We start from the raw sequence: 21,582 nt of genomic DNA on the forward strand, positions 1-21,582 counted from the left end.
GGGTTTCTAACGGTCTTAACCCGGCCCTGTGGAAGACCCAGATAGTTCCAGGACCGGGTGTGACCCGGAAACAGGAGAATCCAATCAGGCCTAGAGCATTATTGGAAAATGTTATGAGTGAATAATTCATACAACTATACAGCTCGAATTATTGGCCTATTCGATTCCAGATGTAGCATCATTTTTAAGTATGGTATGCTTCTTCTTGACGTTCTGTTGTTCAAAATTGACAATTTGCTCAACATATCTCATTAAGATACATACTTGCAGTTTAAGGTAGAACCAAAACAACATGAATCGAGTCGAAGTCTAAAGGAAAATTCTAAACTAAAAGAAATTCTTTCATACATGTCAATGAAATTTTAAATTTCTAGAAATAAAATTATAGTACATCCAGTAACAAAAATGCATGCCTTAGTTTTATGAGCATCCCTTACGAATTAATGGATCTGACCCGAAGTTATTATACAAGAAACTCGTGTATTGCCATCATTATCGTATGTATTTTGCAATTATTGGCAGGTCACTTGCTGTAACTGAGAAGCTTCGAAGCTCTTGGAAGGTGATATTAATTTCTCCTTAAAATTACGTTAAGAGACTTTCCATATTTATGATTAAATTTTGCGTTTTCCGGATCTTCATGGGTAATTGGAATGTCTAGATCACCTTATCAGATAGAATCATCGGGTATGCCAGATGACTGATATATATATACTAGAAATAAAACTATAAGACTATCAAAGAAGAGGAATTATACAATTCAAAAAAAAAATGACATTTTGAATAATGAATATTTTAATAGAGAAACGCGAGAAATGTACAATATAAAATACTCCCAGAAAGGTTTACACTTTAGATTTCTATTAACTACGTCCTTTCACAATTTCATAATTTTGAAAGAAACTCAATGTGCTGTCTTGTTCAATAAACTAGGCCAGTCATCTTCTTTAGAATGCGTAGTAGGAAATCGTAATATATAGGTTATATAATTTTTTGAAGATAATCCACAGTTTTTATATAATTTAAATTGCATAAGAGTCTAACAATTTTAACCCTTGGATGCATGTGCATTTTTTATCGTATTTTACATATGTGGGGTCAATTTGACCCGAAAATAGAACTTCCTAAACCAGGTATTTACAAATTCTTTATCTTTATACCGAAGGTTTATTTATATAAAGGATATTTTATTTAGACTATTACTATATAATTCACTATTATACTAATATAGATAAAGGAATAATACAAATAATAAAATGTGAACGTTGACTACATAGAAGTTTTTGCAAGCAATGTATGAAAGAGTTTTGAGATTTTTATTATGTATTATTATACCAGTGGATGCTGTGCTGTCTAATATGATGCGTGTAATATTTGTAATTGACGGAAAACGAACATTTTAATGGCTGTTACATGTTGCTTGAAAAAAAAAATAATTTCAAAAGCAAACAAGTTACTTGCATTTATCGCAATAAACGGCACTATGAAGACCACAGACTGGAATTGAGCATCTCACACACACACACTACAGAGGTTTTGTTGTCTTGGCTTCTGTCACACAAACCACATATTTTTCTTTTTGCTGAGGAGGTTGATGGTGCTACATGTTTTTCTTCACAGATCACTCCACACAATTTAATTGTTTCCACTGTTGGTCTTTTCAATACAGAATTCTGAATGCGCTTCATCATATGTGGAGTAATTAGTTCCTGAACTAGTTCCTCCAAGAAAATACGACGCTTGTGTGTAACATTGGAATGATAATTATGATGTATTTTATGTACAAAATATACGCATTTAGAATTTGGTGTACAAAATATGTGCACCAATATATAGAATAATGTAAAATAAAACTATTGGCCATCTCCTAGTTTGCCACTTGCAGGTGTATGTACACACCATTTCGTCCATCTTGTCCACGCCACTTTTAGTAGCATTATAAAATCTACTAATTTCAGGCTTTTTGTTTGTACTTACACTATTTACACTTTTATCGTGATGCATGGTGCTCATAAAAATTACATTTCTCCTTTTCTTTGGCACGTAGCTGACGAGGGTTACATTCGCAACGAAGCAAAATTCACTTGAATAAACAGTCCTGTTTGTTAAATTCAGCATTTCAGGTGGAATCTCACGTTTAATTTGTCTTATTTTCCCAAAAGTTGTAAAACGTTTAGTCAGTAGAAATGTCGTAGTATCATAATTAGTGAAAAACCGGTGAGTAGTTACGTTCAATCCGAAGTTCAGAACTATACGAGATAACTTTTTCACGATATTTGAAGCTAAATTGCTTTGAAGTGGTTCATCTTGCTGTCGCCCAAGATACATATCTGCATCCTTAGCATAACCTGTGTCACTATCGCACAACCAAAGTATTTTGATACCGTATTTGGCCGGTTTGCTAAACATGTACTGCATAAAGTTACACCTTCCACGAAAATCTACATGTTGCTCATCAATTCTCTCATCTCACAGACGCATGGAAAGTATGCGTCTGTGCAGTTTCTTATAAATAAAGACCTAACATAACGAAATGGAGCTAATTTGTCAGTAGTGCCCCTTACTTGCCGTGTTCGCTTATCATCAAAACGAAGCATTCTTCGTATATTTTCAAATCGATTCACTGAAAATGTTGGATTATACCTAGGATCAGCAAACTTGTTCAGAAAATATTCACGTGTAGGAACATCCCAGTCACGATTCACTCCCGCTATCAATAGTAATCCAATGTAAGCTTCAAGTTCTTCTTTCGAAACTTCCCTCCTTGTTTTCCTTTTTTCATGCATAACTTCTACCTTGAATATTTCTGCACAATACTATTTCATCCACTATGTCCGGAGTTATGAATAAATCAAACACACAGTTTGGTGACGGTGTTGTAATACCCTGCTTTAGACCGCGCTGCTTATTTACTAGATTATGTACAAGGGTAAGGGCAACTTGAGGGGTATCCTTGTACCACTGAGTTCCACTTTTTGCTTTCAGTATTGGCTGTATGACATTTACTGCACTTGTGCCATCATCTTCATCACTTGACACACTGTCGCTTATATTATCTTCATCACTCGACAACTCACATGATGATTCCTGTTGGATTTGCATTTGTTCATCTGTCTCACCTCACACTTCACTATCAATAGAAATGCAACACTGAAGCAAATGAAACACTAAAACAGTTTAAAAAACTGAGATCAGCCTACAACCAGTGATGAATTCAGGGTATTTTCCCCGGGGGGAATGCAGAACACAGATGTGAAAAAGCTTGATAATACGTATTTTACAGAAATTTCCGTTGAGTTCTCAAGCACTCGGGGGAAAATGTCGTAGATTCGGGTGGAAGTTCTTCCGGGCCACCCCTGAATTTAGAAAACGCCAACATTTCCCAGTTAATATATTATTTTATTATGAAAATAGAACGGAATCATAATATGATTACCAAGGTAAATGGGGTTATAAACTATAGCTCCAATGTAGTTTAATAACAATTAACACTTAAAAATTGGCCGTTTTATATACTTTATTAGAGATAATCTTTCAGTGTAATAAAGCTTTTATTTATCAAATGTGGTAAAACCACTTTATGTTCCTTAGTGTGACTAAATAACTTCAATATTGTATATCAAAGTAGATCTACAAGTAGTCTTTACTATTATAAATTAAAAAAAAAAATCAAATGTGAAATCTGTAGATTTATCGTTTACAACTATAAGCATACAGAAAATCACTTCAAGAAGGTGACAATTTCTTATAATTTAATTTCATATTATTTTTAAGAAATACAAAAACGAATTTTTTTCTAAATTTGCATAATTATTGAAACAGCTTTCTCTACTTATTTCTTCCTTTTAATGTTTTTCTAATTTATTCAAATAACTGTAAACAATTCATATCAATTTGTCTGTTATTTTATTTATTTATTTATTTACATGAACTAATATCAACAATATTGCTCATATAAGCAAGAGACAATTTCTGCTGTCAAGAGCTTAAACCATCCTTAGAACATTGTGTTATGTATTATCCTTTCACTAATAGTTTTAATATCCAGATCTAGTTTTAAGTTGTGTACTGCCGTTACAATGTGACTCGAAATATGAAGTAACATTTAAAAATTGATTGTCTAGGGACCGCTTCAAGTGTAAAGTATTGTGTACTTTAAACCATTCATATTGAAATATTTCTAACGCATGTTGCTGGTTTCAGCGCATCTAAGTAAGTATTGTTGAGATACGACTTAGTTCGGAAATTAAACTGCATAGGTCTTATGTATTTTGTCTTGTCTTTTATCTCTCACATATTATCTCTCAGAATACATTTTTCTTCTCCTAGAATAAGTGCTTCAGTCTACATGCACAATTTGAGTTGCATCGTTTTCCAGCATTTTATATTACAAAGGTTGATTCAGTTATATTGAGGCAAATTGAATGTGCAACTCTACCGCGCATGCGTAGTCCATTGCCATAAGATTGCCAGCAACTGTATCTCGTTAGTCCCACAGCGTGCCGCCGAAACTGAACAAATCTTGGGAAGGGTTCATTGTGGCCTTTTCCGACGCTACGTTTATGGTGTCACTCATCGTAGGTATGAATAAAGAGCGTAGTGTTAGTGTGTGTCGTGCCACAGTGAATCGTATAACACGGAAATATGTAGCAGAGAGTCCTGGGTCCAACACACCAACGCGAGTAGCTAGAACTGTTTGTCAGATGTGTTCATGATTGTGATCGGTTTCTCGTACAGAGGCAAACTGTGTCTTAGAAAGGTGAAGCGAAACATCAAAGTCAAAGTTATGTACTACCAGATTCATGTTATGATTAAAATGTAACAATGTGAAATTGTAGCATTATAGGATTATTGTGCTTTCAAACTCCTCAAGCGTCACTTGTCCCATCGTGGAGTTTGCACTCCCCTCCGACCCGTGGCAAGCTTGTAAAGAAGAGTGGGAGAAAATACCTATGGTCCAGCTGAAACGCAGTCTCCAACAATGAAAACTTTGATGCCAGGCAATAGTCAATAAAGATGGGCTGCAGATCGAACACAACCGGTGGTGGAAACACGGCACTTACTAGATAAGAAGCACATTCAAATTGGGCTCAATATAACAGAATCAACCTCTGTGCATGACAACCTAAGACGATTTTACGGAATTTTAGACTCAATGCACCTTTGTACTGTACCAAGCCTTTTTCTCTTCCCATGTTTTGGCTTTCCGCTTCAAATTGCGTGACTAATGCCGTCTACCGAGGAAACTGGGACGGTTCTTTTGGACAAGTGTCTTCGAACTTGGATATTCTTGCTGAAATATATAGCTGACTTTACATTGATACTAATTCGAAGCTGGGAACTATTTAAGATATACGACATACTTTTAAGTAAGCACATGTAACGAATTTTAAAGTATTACTCGTCTAGCTCGTATTTCAATATACAGCACGTTTTTATTTGATAAAACTGAAATTCTCCTGAAGTTATGTAAATAATCACATACCACTATCAACATTTAAATGGAATCATGAGGCAATTATATTGTTCTCTCCTTACAATAGATTTATTCAATGTAAAATGTGAAACAGTCCCATATTCTTATTTAGTTTAAAAGTAAAATCTCAAAAGGTCAGCGAACAAGTTTTTTTAAAATGAACTTTCAGTAGTACTTTTGAAATTGCAAATCATACCATAGATGTAGTAATAACGCAAAACTGACATATGAATGTCAAATCTTTCTCAAAGGAAAACATCAATTACTTTTGGAAAGGTACCGTAGTTCGTCTAACTCCGCTGATCATTAGGTCTATGAGCATTACTGGAAGTTAGTGAAAACTCAATCTAGTCCAAAGATCATATTAAGTAAAGCTCATAGACCTAATGATCAGCGGAGTTAGACGAACTACGGTACCTTTCCAAAAGTAATTGATGTTTTCCTTTGAGAAAGATTTGACATTCATATGTCAGTTTTGCGTTATTACTACATCATATTAAGTAATTTACTTTTTATTATTTATACATATTTTAGTAGACAATATCTCAAATTTCCAATTTTAATGTATGTGAAGAATGCGCAACTGAGCAAATAAATTAAGGGTCTTGAAGTTGTTAAATAATTTCAAATATTTGCGGGCATACGTGAATGAGAAACATTTCTCTGTAGAATATTCTGACAGTAGCCTACGTGTCTGTAAATATGTAGGTAAGCAGGAAATCTTCATGCGTTTATACTCGAAATGTAGAACTGACCTCTTACATTCGGTTACGAGAAACAACAACCTACACAAATCGTACATTTCGCAAGTCTTTGTTCTTTTTTCACTATAGTACGACATTTGCAGCGCCATCAATTCTGTCCTCCGACCATATCTGGACATTATGCAGGGCCTCTCTTCCAGCAGGATAACCTGGGCCCTCCTATCACCAAAATAATTCAGTATGGTTTGTGAGGTATAGGCGTTCAATTGTGGTCAGATCTCCGGACCTAAGCTCTGCAGACTACGTGCAAGACATACTCGTACAGCGCATGAACATCAGCCGAGTTCCGACAAACATCGTTGTACTATGCAAACTATACTGCTATCATTGGACATAATACAATAGACAAATATTCACTGTTTATAAGCCTTATGAACTGCCATCTGACCAGCTGCTTTTGTCGTTGCTCTTAACGTTTACAATTAGCATAAGTATGAATTATTTCGCAGTATATTTATTTTCAATATATATATAATTATAAATATATATATATTTGGTCTAGGAATTAATTCGTGCGGGTGGACAAGAGATGGCGCAACGAACGGAGCGTCCCACAGTTCCGTGTATCCACACATGTGTTGCAAACCCCTGTCATCGCGTATCGTTCATAGTATAGGGCAGTGGATTAAAGCGTCAACAACACCAGTTTGTAGTTAAGTGAACATGGCGCAATTTGTGCCTGATAAAGTGTTTTTGCGGGGTGTCCTGCTGCATTACTTTAACATGCAGAAAAGTGCGACTGAAAGTCATCGTATTTTGGTGGAAGTGTATGGTGACCATGCTCTAGCTGAGCGAACGTGTCAGAAGTGGTTTGCACGGTTTAGAAGTGGTGATTTCGGCTTGGCAGACCAAGAGCGAGCTGGACAGCCAAAAAAATTCAAGACGAAGAATTGACAGCATTGCTCGAGCAGGATTCGTGTCAAACGCAGGAACAACTTGCAGCAGCATTAGGCGTTGATCAAACAACAGTCTCCAAACGCTTGAAAGCCATGGGAATGATTCAAAAGATGTCACATTGGGTTCCACATGAATTGAAAGACAGAGACGTTGAAAGACGAAAAACCATTTGCGAATTGCTGCTTCAACGACAGAGCAGAAAGGGGTTTCTGCATCGAATTATTACGGATGATGAGAAGTGGATCCATTACGAGAACCCTAAACGAAAAAAGGCCTGGGTGAAACCAGGTGAACCAGGTCCATCACAACCAAAACGAGATATTCACTGTGCAAAGGTTATGCTGTGCATATGGTGGGATATGAAAGGTGTGGTGTACTATGAGCTGCTGCAACCGGGTGAAACTATGAATGGAGAACGTTATCGACGACAATTAATGCGTTTGAAGCAAGCTCTGGCCAGAACACGACCAGAATGGGAGAACAGACATGATAAACTTATTGTTCAACATGATAACGCTCGCCCACATGTCGCAAAACCGGTCAAAACCTATTTAGAAAATGTAGGATGGGAAGTTTTACCCCACCCGCCGTATTCACCAGACGTTGCTCCTTCGGACTACTACTTGTTCGATTGCATGAACAACGATTTGATTGGACAGCGGTTTACTTCTTCAGAAGATATCGAAACATGGGTCTCTGACTGGATCGCTTCCAAGGATGAGGACTTCTTTCGCCACGGAATCCGTACATTGCCTGACAGATGGGCGAAAGTGGTGGCTAGCGATGGACAATATTTTTCTTAAGGTATTTATGTATTTTGTGTTTGTACTACAGCTTCAATGTGTGCGTACCAACCGCACGAATTAATTCCTAGACCAAATATAATTATAAAATTAGCAAATAATAACAAACCAAATTATTTTATAAGTCCATTTTAACGTGAACAAATACAAATATGTTATTTTTTATTGTTGTTTTTCTTTTCTTCTTTTAGAAATTTAGCAATTTTACCTTGAAGTTCAGACTAACGTTCGTTCTGATTTCACAATTGTATTTCCCTATTTTACATAGGATTACCTAATTTCGCAACATATTTTTATTTTACCAATTTTGCAATATGTGTTATGTTTAATATATCTAAGACAATTAATAATGAATGTATTACATGTTTAGGGTTCACAGACATTCCAATTTAACCAGAACCAAATATAACGTAATATTAATTGTGAGATGTTTGAAAAGTACGACTTTTAGTTTTTATCAATGTTGAACTAATAATATACTCTCTCACACTCATTTTTGGTGTGTGTTTACCTATTATTTCATTATCTTTTACATTCATCTTAAAACAAGTGAATAAGTTTAACCCAACTGTAAATTTGCAAAGCTACTGGTTTTTAGTGTAAATTTTCATAAGTTGTCGGGTACTTTTAATCTTAAAATTTATAGCCTATACATATTTGGACATTCTTTCATTATTATTAAATGACTATAACTTTTATCTCGTTATTCAAATTCCCCTACCTAAACAAAATGTAGCTAAAAAATAAATAAGTATCATGTAATACAAATTGAACAGTAGAAAATAAAAGAAAATTGTATCTAGCTTATGAAACAAATAATGCAGGTTTAATAAAAACATAGCCTAAATGACAGATCAAGTAAGAAATGAACAAATTATCTGAGACAAATGTTAGCCTTCCTCACAGCTTCTATATCACCTTCAGCTTAAAAACTCTAAAATGTCATAATTATAACTGTAAATAGACTACATATATACTTTTGTGTAATATACAGGGTGGTAGGTAACTCCACCGACAAACTTTGGGAGGTGATTCCTTATATGAAATGAAAGAAAAAAGATCTAGTAAACATGGGACGCAAAACGTATCCTTTCAGAGTTATGAGCCGCCGAAAATTCGAAAATTCACGTTTCGAAACGCTCTGCCTTAGAAACAAGAGGACCGATCCCAAGCGGTTTAAGGAAATTCAAAGGAACTAGTATGAGCTCTATCTAAATATCCATGTTCTACCGTGGTCCGTTATTGGCGAAACGAACTGTAAAAAGGAAGTTAAGATATAAGGATACTCCTTTAAGTACTAATAGCGCGTTCGTTTCCCCGATAACGGAGGATGTTAAAACACGGATATTTAGATAGATCGCATACTAGTTCCTGTGTAATTCCTTAAACCACTTGGGATAGATCCTGTAGTTTCTAAGGCAAGGCGTTTCGAAACATGATTTTTCCAATTTCGGCGGTTTATAACTCTGAAAGGAGAAGTTTTTCGACCTATGTTTATCAGAACTTTTTCTTTCATTTCATATAAGGAATCAACTCCAAAGTTTGTCGGTGAAGTTACCTACCACCTGTATATATATATATATATATATATATATATATATATATATATATATATATATATATATATATACATTGTAAATGATAAAAATGATTTGAAGTCTGGCAACCGTTTATCGATTGTACCAAAAACAGTAATAATATGTGTTATATTTGACAACGTTACTTGCTAAAAGGTTCTTTATCATTAAAACTTCCTGCTGATTTTAGATGTTTTTAGGCTAAAAAATACCTAAATTAAGCTTCTAACAGGCTTTCAACTGCTCGTATGCCATTAGAATCTTCTTTATTTCTCCTTCAAAATTTACGTACAAACGACTTAACCTATTCCAAATACATGCTGTAATATTTAGTGAATTAGGAAGATGCACTTCAGATTACATCATTTTTTATATTTCATCTAGTTTCTTAGAAATCATCCAGGTGAAAGAAGGAAATACTCTATCATACCACGGAATAACTGTATTATAATTGATGAGTAATACAATTCGCAACATTTAACAGGTTTATAATATTTCATTTTATTGGGTACTGCAAAATTAGAACACTTACCTACTCTTATTTTCTTCTTGTGCACTAATTTTCAGACTACTAGTACTACAACTAATAATAATAATTATACATTATATTATTATTATTATTATTATTATTATTATTATTATTATTATTATTATTATTATTATTATTATTATTATTATTATTATTATTGAAATATATAAACGTTTTCGCTCTAATAGAAGTTATTTTTTCCAAGCAGTGTAGTCGTGGAGGTGCTGGTTTACTTGCTGTTAAAAGAAATATAAGTTGTCAGAGGAGATTTGATTCAGAAATTGAGGTTGAATGTGCATGGATTGAGATGGATATAGTGAATGGAAAGATCTTACCGATTGCATGTGTTTATTTTCGTTTTAGTAAATCATGTGTTATAAACTTCATGATTTACTAAAAGTTTACTGCTTCCGAAGTCATTTTTTTAATTATAACATAGTGATTATTGGTTATTTTAATATACCTAATGTTGACTAGAGTAATGGAAATTTTTCTAGAAATTTAAATATTATTCAAAATTCAAAGTTAGAATTTTATCTAATATTTCGGTTGATATGAACCTAAAAGAAGATTCTACTGTCTCAAATCTTGATTGATCTTACACATTACATATACTAAATCTAGTAAAAATGTTATATTCATGGTCTCTCCTGATTAATATCGTGATCCCATTGCTATCTCCGTTAAAGGACTATTTAACGTACAAGAGCATTTGAGAAATCAATGTTTGCTATATCATAAAGATGACTATTTTTATGTAGAGAAATTCAAAGAGTAGCATGAACTAATATTTTATTGAATAAAGATATTAATATTGTTGTAGAAAGGGTTAATGGTGCTATTAATAGCAATGTTCCAATATAAGTTAAAATACATTCTAAATGTCCAAGATGGTATTCTCTTCTTCTAACTAGGTTTCTTAACAGATAATAATGCTCATAAGAAATATAAAAGAACTCAATTAACTCATGGTTATTATGCTTTTTGCATGTGTCTAAATTTTCAGGAGAAACTTCTCGACGAAAATAATTATTTTAGTAAAACTGAAGATATCTTGAAATTAATCCTAAACAGTTTTAGAGATTTACTAAGATTAAGTTGAATATTAAGGAAAGTAATATGGCGGTGTTGGCATGATGAGCCTGTATCTAACCCACAGGTATTAGCCGGATTTATGGCTAAGCAGTTAGAAGCTGTTTAGCGTAAGAATGTTTCAAAATCAACTTTATGATACTGTTAATCAGGTTTCATAGTGATGAATTATAAGTTACTGTTTAACAGGTAGTTGAAGTTATAAAAAAAAATAACTGTTAAACCTTCTGTTTGTTCGGATTGTACACTGATTTTTATAGTCAAAGACATCTGTAAATTAATTGCTCCAATTTTGACATTCTCGTTTAAGTGGAGTTTAGCTTCTCACTTTTATCCAAGTGCATGGAAATTGGTAGCTATAACTCAAATTTCAAAAACTGTTGGAAATACTGTAATATTTTGATTTGCCTCTTTTCTGTTTGATCATAAATTTGTGGTTCGGCATATGGGTTGTATGACATATGGGAATCATTTGGGTATACTTTTATCTGGCGTACCACAAGGATTTAATTTTGGACATTTGTTATTTCCTATGTATGTGAATGATATTGGTAATGCTTTGAATTACCGTTCTCTTTTATATTGATGATCTGAAGATTATTTGTGGCATTTAAAATTATCGGTTTCATTTATTATTGCAGTGAAATATTAACTCAATTTTTGAATAATCTAAAAATAATTTATTACCGCTGAATATTGATAAAACTAAAACAGTATTATATTTGAGGTAAATCAATGTATCAGTTTATCAGTACAAAATTAATGATCACAAAATTGAAATGTTTTTTACAACCAAACATCATGTATTGTTATGGATAATAAATTACTACTTAATAAACTTGTTGATAATATCTTGTCAAAGAACCAGAAGGAATTTACACCTTATTAAATGAGTTGCAAGAGACTTTAAGGATGTTTAACCTGTAAAGTTCTATATTGTAATTATATTAGACCCCACTTAGAGCATGCTACTTTGCTATGGAGTAGGAATATGATCTCGATCTCCCAAACTATTGAAGCTATCGAAATTTCGTTTTTGGTTTCGCTTCCATTTAAATTTATATTTAATACATTAACCAATTATGCTATTCTTTGAAACTCGATTTTATTTCCTTCTTTGAAAGAACAAATTTACAACAGATCAAATTAATTCACAGTATAATTCATGGCAAGGTAGATCTGATTGACTGGTTGTACATAACAATGCCATCTTATAATCCTAGAAATTTCCGACTTCTTTCTTGTAACTGCAATTTGGTTGTTACACCAGTACAGAAAATTTTTAAAATGATCAGCAAGAAACACTGAATACTTGATATTTTTAATAAATAATTTCCTCGAATCAAAAATCAATATTCACGAGTATTACTAATGGCGTCAACTTTTTCTTCTAGGGTAATTATATGTAATTTAACTCAGTGTGTCAAAGTATTACACATATTTTTCTACTTTTTGGACATTATATGCAAATACGACCTACTTTGTTATTAAAATTTACAAAAACCTTTGTTTTCGTAAATTATTATTTAATGTTGCTTCTTGCATGTTTTAACTTGTTTTGTAATATACGTTTCATGACTTGTTTATTCATGTGTCTTTGCTTTTATATGACCAATTCAAGCTTTATACTGTTGTGTTACTTTTATTAATAAATAAATATTATTATAAACGTTAATGGAATACACGTACTTGTTTTCATATTGATGTCAGCACCGCTGGTGTGACAACGAGAAATTTCAACAATTAGCATTCAACAAACGATGTGTGAAATGTTGGTCACATTTTTTACTTAGAAAATGATTGATCACTGCGGAATGCATATATATACGTAAGGCTTTAACTCGGTGTTCCATGATGGGAAAAACTTGTTTTAAAAGGTAAAACGAATTGACTGCAAGATATTTCTTTTTGGTTCATGGGGGAATAATTAGTTCATTGGTTGTATATTCGTTTCCTTTTTTTTTTTTTTTTTTTGAACCAGCTAAACTATGTTCCCTTACAGAGATAGATAATGATGCTTTAGACAAAAAATAGTATGAAAATAATAATATAATGAGGGTTCACAAACTAAATGCCTCGTTCTTCTTTATAATTTGGATCATATATGATGTTATTCGGCAGAGTTATTAATGAAACTATTTATCAAATGTGAATAAAATAAATAAATATACGTATTTTCAAAACAATTTTGATGTATTGTAGAGTTTCAACATATATGAGCAAAATCATTACGCTCATTTTTAAGAAATTTGCCGAGAAAAATCTTCTCTTCAGTAAATTTTCGTCTGAAGTAATCCTTCTAGAGACTATTTCAGTTAAAATGCAAATGCTCATAGAGCAAAACCAAGGCATCGTTTTAGAAAACGTCATTTTGTCTCTGAGGTTGAAATAGAGAGTAAATTTATTGATTTTAAAATAAGTTTGTGAAACCATATATACACCGTTTTGTTTGATAGCAATCAGTCATCTTTCTGCCAACACCGTATATTTGTCCCAGTATTATTTATGTAGTTTCTGGTTTAGTAATTGTGACGCGTGGTCTCACAGGCCTCTACTGAAACTAATTTAACAGGAATCTGGGTTTTCTGCAGAGAGAAAACAAATGATAGTACGAAAATGCTACATCTAGATCATGCGGTATATACATTAAAACTTCCGAACTGAGTTATCGTAATGTAAGAGTGATTATTAAAGATGTATGTGGTATGGCGTTGTCAGTGTGGGACACCCTTTCTGCTTACCAGTTCTGAACGGCTTGAGTTCGTTACGCTTCAGTAGAGATTCATATATAAACATTCGATCCAGTAAATGTTTCTGAGTCAGATCATGTAGCACCAAACTGTCGAGCTTATTTTTATAGCTAGCTTTCTTTAATTGGTTTAACAGTGTTTGGTGGTTAATGCGATGGATCCTTGATGATACCATAACTGTTTATATGGCGGTCTTGCTCGACCTTTTCCCGAATACTACCCACTTTTACTGATTAGTTCCCACTGCCAGAAGCATCCTTTATATCGAAATTTTCAGAACAAAAGCGACTGAACCATTTTCTGTCTGTTGCTTTCAATAAAATATCTTGCTCATAAATTACACAAATTTGTGTAGCATTTGAGCCTTTATCGAAATAAAATGGTAAAATGTAGCGCAATTTTGCGGAACGTTCACTCATCTTCATGGTGCAATGCCTTACGTATGATCATTCAACACGAACAATTTCAACGCTTTTAGACATGCATTAGCTTGAACTGTGAACTGTTGAACTGCGTTATGCCTGGCCCCCTGCAACTGTCCTCAGACATGCGCAAACGTCTCAATACTCTCTAGACTACTAACATTACATTTGCTCTCAGACAAAGATTGCATTTACCCTTTCTAATACCTTTTACCTTTTCTAATACCCTTCTAATAATTAAAATACACTTTCTAATTTTTTTCGAGAGAAAATGGATTATTATGCAATACAAAACTATTTTAATCAAATGTTTATAGATTACAAACGAAATTGATACAATCCCACAACCGATAGTTTTCACAAGATAGCTGCAAAATTGAAGCACAAGCTTCGAGAGCATTCGTAAGAACTCGGCCTGTTCATTGAATCACTTTCAGAAAATTACCGACTCCAAGTTTTAGGAACCAAATTCAAGTCAAAATCTTTATATCTCCAAGCTCGTTTTCAAACCCTCACATACTTGCTTGATACAGTTACATATTTTCTACAAAAGTATAGTATTACACTTTCGCATTAGTAAATTATCTTTCCGGATTGATTATGCCTTTCGCAGGGTTCTTAATGAAACGTATAGTCATGAAATACTTATCATATTATTACATAGAATACATACCAAGATTTCAGTTTATTGAGAAACGTTCGGTCAACAAATTTGATCAGGCAAGGTACCACTAATAGTCGTATGGTTAGTGTTCTAATTTGATAATTGTGGCATCATTTGGTATTGATCGAACGGTACGGACGTTTAAGCAAATATAACAAACATAAATTCATTAAACTTATTTTCATTCAACTTCTCTTGCGAGGATTAGAATTTATTTATTTATATAATTTTATTTTAAATTTATACTTCAATTTATTATTTGTAGGTAAGAGCAATATGATTGGATATTTAATATGCCAGAAAACATTAAATTTCCAAAGGAAATTTGAAATATTACTGAGCAGGATTATTCAACTTTTCATACCAACGAAAGTAATAAACTTGAAAGCCTCCCTCATTGGTATGGTAGACGGTATCCACTAGGTATAGCTGAGTCGTCTGTGGTGCCCGGATGTGGATTACGTATTGTAGTCTATCCTGGTTCGAGTTCACTGAAAAACATATGCATCTCTTAACTGTCTTCAGCGGTTCTGTATTTGTGTTCTTATGGTTTACATGATGCCAAAATATAGAGCAAAGATGAGTAAAGTTAATTTATTAAGGAATATAGTATGACAAAAAGTGTTCCGAATAAAACGATAAATGAAAAACTAGTATATTAGTTGCTTCAGATTTTTAAAGAATAAAAAGAAAAGAAAGTGACTAATGCACATATCTTCGATGAAAGAGGTATTAAGTTAAACTTTAGGTAACACAGCATCGAGCACATCACATTGGTTCAGATTCCACTGTAACTGTAACTCTTTACCTATCAAAGTGCATGGTAGTGCGCCAGTCAAGTTCTCTGCTGGTAATATACACGAAGCAACTCAGGCATTTTTTGAACACCCATAACTTTTTTTCTACCATGAAACTAGTGCAACGAAAATTGACATCATCACTAACCTTTAACGGTTCATGTCCTTCATAAAATTTTAATATTTTTTCATCTTCAACCGTTTACGAGATAAAGAGTTATGGAATCATGTAAAAACAGAAAAAAATTACCACTCATTCGTAAAAAACATTGGACACTTTCTGTAGACGTGGAAACTTGAAATTTAGCAAAAATGTACGGTTGTGATCAGGGCCGGCAAGAGCGGTCGCGGGCCCCGGGGCTGAGCAATCCCGGGCCCCTTACACTCCCTTATAACATTTTACGTACTTACCACTTTGGACGGAGGTAAACTAAAATGAACATTAAGGCTTATTTTGAACTCTTTATTAGACCATTAATGCGTTTAATTTACATGGTAATCAGTATTGCTATATCTCCAAATAAGTGAATAATAAGAACTCTGAACCTAGCCTATGTTCACTGTTCGCTGAAACAAAACAAAACAACAACAACAACAAAAACCCTCATTAATTTACTGTTTATGATTTTGTTTAGACCCTATAGTTTTTGATTCTAAGATTTTAGAAGGCTTCAATACTAAAATAAATAAAAAAAAATAATATATTTAATACAACGGTATCAAAATACAGAAAAATGTAACTTATCTATTTGTAATAGCAAAAGTTCTCCCGCAATGCTCAATCAAATGTTTAAAACTAACTAATTTGTGAAGGAAATAGAAAAAGCACGTATTAAATAGTTAATAAAAGTTGAGAAAGTAAATGTTCTCAATCATCCAACCTACCCTGTACTATGAATATCTTCGCACAAATTGTTGCTAGAAATAATTATATAGAAGTAAACTATGCAGTTAGTCTTCCTTAATTAGAGACATGAAGCATTAGGCCTAATTTAGTTATTTCAATGAAATATTGCTCAAATTAACTATAGTGTGATTAATAATGTGATATGAATAGTAATAGTCTGTAGGAGAAATTTATTATATGTGTTAATACTAGACAACTGTTACAGTCACAATATATCCTTTTCTACGTATAGTTACAACAAAATTCCCTTTCTGACCTTTTTCAGGGCGAATTCATCAATGATAGCTTCCAGTTTGGTACACTTGACAAGTTCTGTCTCCACTGCCAGCAAGCCTAAGTTTGGTAATCTGTCTTAACATACCGTCTTAACATCTGACTTCACATTTTTTACTCTATTTAACAGAGAGAAAGAGCGCTCTGCACTAGCAACGGTAGCAGGGATTGTGGGGAATATACGAAGGGCCACTGTCAGATTTGGAAATAAAGTTTCTAGATTCAAAGTTTTGATGTTATTTAGGAGATCCCATGGTAAAAGCGTTTTCTGACCAAAATTGGCCGAATATATCAATTTCAGGCTATGCAGTTCAGCAGAAGGATTATCTCCTAAATCTTTTGGGCATCGCTGGACTAGTTCAGTTGCTCTTTCTTGGATCTGGTCACCTGTCTTTTCTTTGTAAGACCAAAGTACACAAAAATTCTTACACAAAGAGCGCACTGATTGGAAGCGAACTGAGCAAGAATATACAACATTTAGTAATTCTTTATCCTCGGCCGCCGGGCCCCCTTTGGGGCCCCGGGCCCCAGGGCTCTGGCCCCTCCTGCCCTCCCCTCTCGCCGGCCCTGGTTGTGATACAAATAAAGGGAAAATTTTAGAAACTGGAAATTTCTTCCGTCAAGTCGGAAAATTTGGGGACAAAACCAAATTAAAGTCGCTGGACTCAGAACCTATGAGCTACTTCCTATATACATAGAAACTTGACATTTGGCACAAATGTGTGGTTTGTGATACAAGGGAAAAATCCGAAAACCTTAAATTTTCCCCCATCAAGAAGAAAGTTACAAGCCAAACTAACATTAAATCACTGAACTCAAAGCCTATGCATTACTCCTTGTACACATAGTAACTTGAAACTAGAAACCAATGTGAGAGGTTTGTGATACAAGTAAAAGAAATACCCGAGAACTGGAATTTTTTCACTCCAGGAGGAAAATTAGGAGCAAAGGTAAAATTCGACACCGGACTCAAAACTTACAGAGTACTTTCTGTACATATAAAAATTTGAAATTCGGGACAAATGTACTCGTAAGTAAAGGAAAATCCAAAAACTGCGAATTTCCCACAACAAGATGAGAAATTAGAGCAAATTACTGATTTAAAACCTACATATATAGCTTTCTGTAGACGTGGAAACCTGAAATTTGGCACAAATGTAGAATTTCGGATACAAGTAAAGAAAAAATGAAGACAATTGAAACTTCCTTCCTCAATGAGGAAACTTAGGGGGCAAAAGCAAAATTATATTACATATAGCACGTTACTTGATTCTGAATCTATAAGGCACTTCCTGTAGACATGGAATTTTAAAAATTGGCACAAATGTAGGATTGTCATATAAGTAACGTAAAATTCAGAGAGCTGGAAGTTTTCCATAATTTTGTTTATCTCTATTGCACACAAACTATGAAAACAATGACGAAAAATGTTCTCTGGTGTATAGGTTTCTAAAATAGTTTGCTGTTTTGATATTATGCAAAACTTCATGACAAGAAACACATGTACGGTTTCAACCTACCATATACTTCAAACAAGTAATTAATTTACTCCTCTAAAACGAATCTATCTCTTGATATGTGATAATAAAAGATACAAATACAAATTATAAAAAAAAAACTATGTTAAATATTCCAGGGTATAATTCTAGACTGCGCGGGAGAAACTGTATAAGTCAGTAATTGGCCAAAATAAGATAAGTCAAAATTGTAGATCTATGTGTCATGCTCCGCCTCTCGTTAACTTGGTGTAAGTCAATTCAAAACGTGGGTGGAAGAATTGAGTCTTTGTACTGTTAGTATAAGTGATTCATACGTATACTTAGTAAAATAAAAAAATAGCCTCCTGAAGACCCGTGCCTTTTGACTTATACTGTTTCTTCGTTGCAGTCTAGAATTATGTTTTAGCAAATAACCGAACAATTGTACAGTAGCTTCTAGCACAACCGTGTAAATAATAAATTTATACCTCAAGACCTTCCATTCTGATTCACTTTTCCGAGGATTAACCAAATCATGCTTAAAAATAAAAGAAAATGAAATAACAGAATTACAAATAATGAAAGATTATTGTGAACATTAAAAGAGAGAAAAATATTTAGAAATTGTGTAAGCCTTTTTGTCTACAATGTTACATTAAAAAGTAAGTTAACTCACTTATCAATGCCAAAGCCACACCACCATAGCTTGAAGCACAAAACTAAACAGAATACTCCTTTTGTCACGGAAGTAATGGATAAAGAAAAGATTTTTAAAAATATGTATCCGAATATGGAGGGGACAAAGAAGATTCACATTTTCTGACAGCAATAGAGTATTCCTCGAAAACTTCAAATTAGGAGATGAAACTTGTCATATAAAACATCATTAAAAGTAAACCGAACACATGCTTCAGCGTTTCCAGAAATTTGTTCCTGAGGTGAGGTTGTTGCAATTTCTGTAATATTTTAATTTGGGATTTTATATTCACAAAGTGTCCAAAGTGAAGATTTGCTTAAGCTGGAAATATGAAATTTAGTACGTAAACACTTCTGTAAAAAAAATAGAAAAAAGCGACTTAAGTATCAGCTTTTGAATAAAATGCGTTCGAGGGGAAGAAAATTGGAGCGATTTCTGTAATATAAATTCTGATTTTGTTAAAGAAGTAGCCTCGAAATTTAAGAGAACTGTTATATTTGAAGAAACTAATCGTTTGGTAAATTGTTAATGCTTTTCTTAATTCATAAAATTATTTGTGTAAAATTTAACCAAAGAAATTAAAAAAGGTAAAAAGATTAAAATGACGTCAGTAAGTCATTTCTTCATTGAAATTAATTATTGAAATCAATAAACATAAGATATTAAAATTAATGTTGAAATTTTGATGTTATTTCGATGTGTGATCTCCTTCGAACAAGGTAAGGTCACCCCTGGGGTGCAAGGAAACTAATTGATTCGGTCTTGACATTGTGAAAAAGTTTTTGAGGAGCGATTGTATAAGGATTTACGTAGAAGTAAAATCGGACTTGCATCACCAAGTATTCTGAAGCTGAAAAGAGGTTGTATATTTATCTTTGAAATATTTTCCATAAGTCTTATTCTTCGAAGGTGAAAAGCGGTCTCTCCTGATAATGAAATATAGGCTAACCTTAGGATTTACATATTGCAGGATTTACATCATTATTGGAAATTACTTTGTATTAATATTCTGATTGTTTCATTAGACGTATCGTTCTTTCTTTATAAAATTCTTGCTTTAAATTTGAAGTATGTTCGTGTCTGAAAATATTTGATTATTTCTTTCAAAATAGGAGTAAGGAACAAAATATGACATATTACGCATAAATATTTGATTTTACATTGATAATGCTTGATGCTACCAGACTGTTTATGAGAGAGAAATATTACATTTTAAAAACCATAATCATGTCCGAGATGATTTGGGAATTGAGGAAGGTGTAATCAGTTTAGAATTCGGAAAAAAGAACACGAAACTAGACACTTAAAATTACAAATCACCTGACTTACGATGTATGTGGAGCTGCCACGCTGAAATCGCTACTAAATTTAAGATATAATCCTAAGGTTGAAAGTAAGTGTTAAGTTGTGAAGCAAATGCCTCTTATTACATCGTCATTGCAATAGAGATAGTATGTTTTATGTTCTTACTTAAGGACTAATATTTATCTGACTTTAGAATACCATTTGTATTTGACACCAATCATAGGTAGAACATAGAGAAGAGGCCACTCTCCCTATCCATATCTTTGACACTCCTGTTGGGAAGCTAATTGTTGTAACACAGCTTCAACATTTTTACTTCCATGAATTTTGTCATTCTTAATCTATAAATCTGTGTATTGTTCATTAACACAAATTCAAGTGTTACTAAAGTATTCTAGTAGTACTTACAGTGCACAATAACCATGATTCGCTTGCTGACAGACGGAGGTACGCCGTTTGATGCTATGCAGAGATACGCTCCCATGTGAAGCCTGTTAACTCTTGTTATATTAAAAGTTGATCCTTCCACTGTTGGCACTAAAAGTAAAATAATTATATGTAAGATATATATTTTAAACAAATGCTTGAAATTTTTAATAACATAAACAAATTAAATTTAAAACTATAGAAATTGAGAGTTAAATCCGAGTTGGGAGTTCGTTTCGATAAATGCAACACATGAACACGCTCATAATGAAATTTACCACATTTGAAATCTATTTATGGAAATCAACTTAATCTATATTAATTCTTTCAATTAGACATTTAATTGAATATAATATTTTCTACCATATAAAATATTGAATTTTAGATGTTGAAGACTAATACAGGAAAAATGCTAGTTGGTCTAGAGGCCAGACATGGTCCTGTTGGAAGATACGCGTATGGAGAATTTGACTTCTGGATTGTGTTCTGGGATATTAAAGGACAAGATTTGGCTTGGTCACATCATAATCATCATGTGAGTTTTTTCAACATGGCAGCGAATCATGGCGCCCACTAGTAACTTTAGAAATATTGCAGACCTTGATTTGCACAGCTCTTGTGCAGCCCCTAATTATTGTAGCGCAAAGAATTATACACCATTGAAACGCAGAAGTAATGTATATTCCAAAATGATAACGTTTATATCCATCAAGTCCATTCTGCTC

General features: G+C 33.3%; 1 protein-coding gene across 1 annotated transcript in view; it reads right to left on the reverse strand.

Moving 5' to 3' along the window:
* Positions 1 to 21,582, reverse strand: part of LOC145666044 (lachesin-like) — a 589,881-nt gene that overhangs the window by 157,296 nt on the left and 411,003 nt on the right. Inside the window, exon 5 of the mRNA XM_081733143.1 lies at positions 20,840 to 20,968. Within this exon, the coding sequence (XP_081589269.1) occupies positions 20,840 to 20,968 (129 nt within the window). The remainder of the gene's footprint in view (positions 1 to 20,839; positions 20,969 to 21,582) is intronic.

This window comes from Thermobia domestica, chromosome 12 (assembly GCF_964235325.1).
Source record: "Thermobia domestica chromosome 12, izTheDome1.hap1.1, whole genome shotgun sequence".
In the NCBI taxonomy this organism is placed as follows: Eukaryota; Metazoa; Arthropoda; class Insecta; order Zygentoma; family Lepismatidae; genus Thermobia; species Thermobia domestica.